The following is a 4,879-nucleotide window of genomic DNA, read 5'->3' as shown; positions in this document are numbered from 1 at the left end:
CACAGCCACCTACAAAAAAAGTTAAGCGAACGCGCAACCGAGTATGGGAAACAGTTACATTGAAAACCAGTTGATTTAAAAAATCTCAAACATTGACTTAAGATATGGCCATGGGTGTTCTGGTTAGGAACCTTTATCTTTATCACCTTTATCTGCCGTAGTGGCAGCCATCAGTAAACTACCAAGTTCAGTTCTGAAAAAAATGCAGCACGCACTTGACTGACAGGATTGGAGTAATTTTTGCGATTGGTTTTTCTCCTGTAACGAACACAATATGGCCTATCGCATTTTAGAAAAGAAAATTCATCCGCTGACTTCAAAGCTGTGCTTCAAAGTAGTGAGTAACGAAAACCTTCCTAGAAATGTAGTGGAGTGACAAGTACAACATTTTTCTTTCAAATGTAGAGGAATAAAAGTAATACATTTCCCCAAAAAATAACACAAGACTATGTTATTTTCTTTAATTTTTTTTATCTGTACTAGTGCAGATACTCAAGTACAGTACTCAAGTAAATGTACTTCGTTACTGTGCACCACTGCTCATATTGACTGTCAACATTATGGTTAGAAGGTAGACAGATTTTTTGGTTAGAGTATGTTTAGTCATGAAGCATGATTCTTGCTTGAGGACTCTACCATATGCTCATGCTGTTCCCTATAATGCCTCCCTGTTTGGCATAAGACTTTCAGACTGATTCACAAATCTCAGTATTAATACACGCACGCATATACACGCGCGCGCACACACACACACGCAAAGCCTAATACCAAGCTGATCGATCAGAAAACCAGAGAGTTGTCAATATCTGAAAAATGTTTCATTTATAGTGAACAACATGATGGAAATTGTATCACTATTCCTATATTATGTACAGTAATTGTTCATTTTAGCTACTGAAGAAAAGCATTGTGAAATTTCAGCAGAATGTGTGTGTGTGTGTGTGTGTGTGTGTGTGTGTCAGAGCTAAACTAGAAGCTGTGGTATGAACTTGAAACTACATAACCTTGATCTTCTATTCATCATACACCCCTTCATTTTGTTCTCACATAGCTCATTATAAAGCATTTAACAGAGAACATAATAAATACCATCACCCGCTTAGACCCCCCATTTAACTCACAGGACAAAAGTTCACCAGCCAGCACAAATGGCATTGAAAAAGTTGTGGCCACTGAAAGTAGAAAACAATGACAAATAAAAACAATGAAGAAACAACTGGAAAATCCATCATAAGATTTTGAACTTGGGTTGCGGTTTATACTCATTAAAACTCAATCCACTTACTGTGGTGAAAATGAATCCTTATATCCGCCTCTGAGGGGAAAAAGGAGGATATGTCTATTTAATTCAGCTCATCATGCATAAAACCGCTCAGTGAAACCAGTAAACGGCACCATACCTATGTCTGGTTTATTGTGGATTTAATTTATTCATGTGAGCCAACCCTTCCTGTCCACAGATCATATATTCATGGTCAATATTGTGTCTACTGCTGACAGATAAATTAAGATCCTATATTAAATGGATATAACGTCAGTTGATGGATCAAAAACAGATCAAGCATTTGCATATTTTACATCACTAAAGATATAAAAGGGCCCACAGAGGTGTTGGAACGGATGAATTCTGTGTTGCTAAAGGGTAAAGGTGATGAAATCATGAAATCAAGAAAAACAGAATACATCTAAATGAAAGAACATGAAAGCTTCAGTAAAGTTTTCCTGTCTTAATTTCATCATATGAAGCTTTATATCTTTGTATGTAGGACAGGCTCTTTTCTCCCTTCCTCTCTAACTAACGTTACTGGTAATGGCAATCAGCTATGTTCTGTGATTCTGTGGTTGTAAGGTTGATGGTGGCTGACACTCTCTGCTTGCCTCTCACACAATCTATTTCATCAGCCCGGGGGGTAAATGCCTTAATGGTCCAACAGGTTGTCACCGCGGATGGTCGATTGATGAGTCACACGCGGCAGTCCTCTGAACGCTGGTGGTACGGTCTGTGCTAGCCATTTGCGATGCGAGCGGGCGGTTAATTTCACGGACAGGATCTCACAGAGAGCTTTCCACAGCCATCTTAACTGGTAAGAGGGAGGACGGGGGGAGTGAAGATGGAAAAGAGGCTTTAAAAGGAGAAGAGAGGATGAGAGCGAATGGATAGAAGGATATAAATTCTCAGTATGAAAGAAAGAAAGGAACTTAATACGTAAATAAGAATCAGAGACGGATGAAAATGATGGACAGCTGAAAAAACGAGTGCAGTTTACAGTTGATGCAAGCAACAGGAGTGACAGGAATAATGAAAAAGAAGGGATAACAGTGGAAAGGGAAGAGGAGAAGGGCTTATCAAAAGAAACAAGGCACAGAGAGAAGAGAGGAGAAGGATAGAAATAGACAAAAGAAGACAGAAAGAAGGGATGAGAAGGTATGCAAAAAGATTGGAGTGAAGGATACCACACATGTAGCTGTGCTGATAATGGAAGTGAGATTAGAGAATGAGAAAGAATCGCTAAAAATAGGAGAGCTAGTCGGACAAATTATTCTGGGTGGTATGTAATTCTATGATAAAGGAGAAGAACTTATGAACTGATAACTGAATAAGGAGTGGAACAGGGAGCGACAGAGGAGATAAGATTTTGACTGCAGGAGTGCTAGTCTTCTCTACCACAGACAGCTTTAACGACACTTTAAGATTTCAGAAGGCACTATATCATGTTTATTAAGTACAAAGTCATAACATAGGTAAACCAGCAACAGTGACCTATGGGGGCGGACTGTATGAAAAAGCAAACAACTCGAAATTCAACCTTTCAGGCAACTTGCTTAACAGCCATTTTGACTTTACCAAACCTATGGACATGGAAGTTACAATAACAAGAAATTTTACCCAGTGCTCAGTGAGCTCAAACAAGCTATACAAATTGCCCGCAAATTTGGAGCAAATAGTGTGTTTTAAAGGAGTCATAGCGCAGAGTCCAGAGACAATGTCACAGTTCAGTTCCAAAGAGGGGTTATTTTAAAAAGTAAAATAAAGATGAACAGTATACTGGGCAAATCTAAATGGGGGGGGGGCATTGTTTCGCATTTTCATTAAGTCATTGTGAGAGATAAATATTGCTAAAAATCAAAGACGAGATATGTAACTCTGCTATACATGTACAAAATTCCATTCTGATTGTATACTCAGCACTGTGTGACAAAGCAAATACCCAACAACGATTTACAAACAGCAACCACATGAATGTAATAGATCAAAATATTAACTAACATGCCCAAAGCTTTATGGTTTTAATATTAAAGTAGGGCCTATCAATGATCATTGGCAGGGGTTTTTTTCCAACAGAATTGAAGCATTGGTTAAAACTGACTCCTGTGAGTTTTTAACTGAGTTGGTCTTCATATTGTTTCCGGAAACAATCCCCCACAGGGAAGAACTCCCAACAGCGTTCCTGATACATCTTCCATACATATGATTCCTGCCAGACAAAACACAAATTTTGTCACTTGACAGAGAACTTTGAATCAAAGTAGATCAGGGTGTTCTCACATACTGTATGTACCTTCACACCATTTTTGCTAATTCAGAGTGTGAATGTTCTAAAGGAGTTCAGACCATCTTAAGAGGCGGTCTAATTTGAATTATAGTAAGACCAAATGAACATGAGGCTCCCTGGATTCACTTCTTTTCATACCAATTCTTGCATAACTCGTAGCGGTTTAAAGCTAAAGAGGACTAAGGAAAGGGAACTGAGTCACCCTCTAAATGGGAGGGAATTGTGAATACAGAATAAACTGACTGGTTTTTCAGTTTTTCAACTCTTGGTTTAGTCAAGAGGACTTAGTTTGATTCCTTTAAAATGCACTATATGTGAAAACACAATTAGATAAATCATAGTGAATCTACAGAGTACATTCATGGGTATTTTTTTTTTTTACTGTGGCGATTCTGGTTTAATTATTGTAATGTGCATCAAATATAGATATTTTTGTGCAAGATCTAAGAAGTGTAGAGTTGAAGCGATGCAACCAAGTGTGGTTGGAGTCAGAGCTAAGGGAGGGAACTCAGACAGCGGATCATACCTGGCCTGTGTGTTCTGTTTCATCCTTATTGATAAGGTACATAACAAAGAACCTGCATGGACAAATACACAGACACAGGGCAAAAGCACACATGTATTTACAAGTACATGGAAAGATATGCTTAAATGATGAACAGGTTCAATAAAACTGTATTTATGGGATCCCATAACATTATATCCACACAATGTGAGGTAAGCGCTATAATGTTTGGGAAACATGGGTGTATTAGCATGCTGTTGTCCTTGGCAATGGTTGCTTAACAAACTTGGTGCCTAGTAACACTCACAGGTAGTTGGCCAGGTTGTGCTCCTCCAGCGTGTGGGTCTCAAAACCATGGGGCAGGGTGTCAAAGTACTCACTCCCAATCCCACAGATAAAACACTTAGTCTAGACATAGGAAAATATACCAAAGCATGTTCATTCGTTTTTTCAAAGATATGGAGGTATTTATACTAGTTGCTTCAAAATACATTTAAAATACATCCACACTCATAATAAATGTGGACATTGTATAAGGCTGGACAGCCTTAAAGGAAGCATTTAACATTACACTTAAATGTAACTGCTAAAATGTGACAGATTAAAATGCTAACACTTTACATAAACATTTTTTATCAAAATACATACAATATTAAATTACATCTCATAAGTGTGTATTAATGCCAGGATACTGAAAGATTTTGTAAAAGGTGGCTGTGATGTTGTTAACCTCTTGGAAATGATGATTAGTTTCAGTTTTGAAGATTACTATACACTAAAGTACTTTACTTTCCCTAAAGATCAATTAATCAATTAATAG

At 37.9% G+C, this 4,879-nt stretch overlaps 1 protein-coding gene across 1 annotated transcript in view; it reads right to left on the bottom strand.

Moving 5' to 3' along the window:
- Positions 1 to 3,380: 3,380 nt before the first annotated feature.
- ryr2b (ryanodine receptor 2b (cardiac)) overlaps positions 3,381 to 4,879 on the bottom strand; it is a 45,198-nt gene continuing 43,699 nt past the window's right edge. The window contains exons 99-101 of the mRNA XM_030787498.1: positions 4,367 to 4,467; positions 4,081 to 4,132; positions 3,381 to 3,476 (exon numbers count right to left, since the gene is read on the bottom strand). Of these exons, the coding sequence (XP_030643358.1) occupies positions 3,381 to 3,476; positions 4,081 to 4,132; positions 4,367 to 4,467 (249 nt within the window). The remainder of the gene's footprint in view (positions 3,477 to 4,080; positions 4,133 to 4,366; positions 4,468 to 4,879) is intronic.

This window comes from Chanos chanos, chromosome 10, assembly GCF_902362185.1.
Source record: "Chanos chanos chromosome 10, fChaCha1.1, whole genome shotgun sequence".
NCBI lineage: Eukaryota > Metazoa > Chordata > Actinopteri > Gonorynchiformes > Chanidae > Chanos > Chanos chanos.
This window is presented reverse-complemented; position numbering and strand designations above follow the sequence as displayed.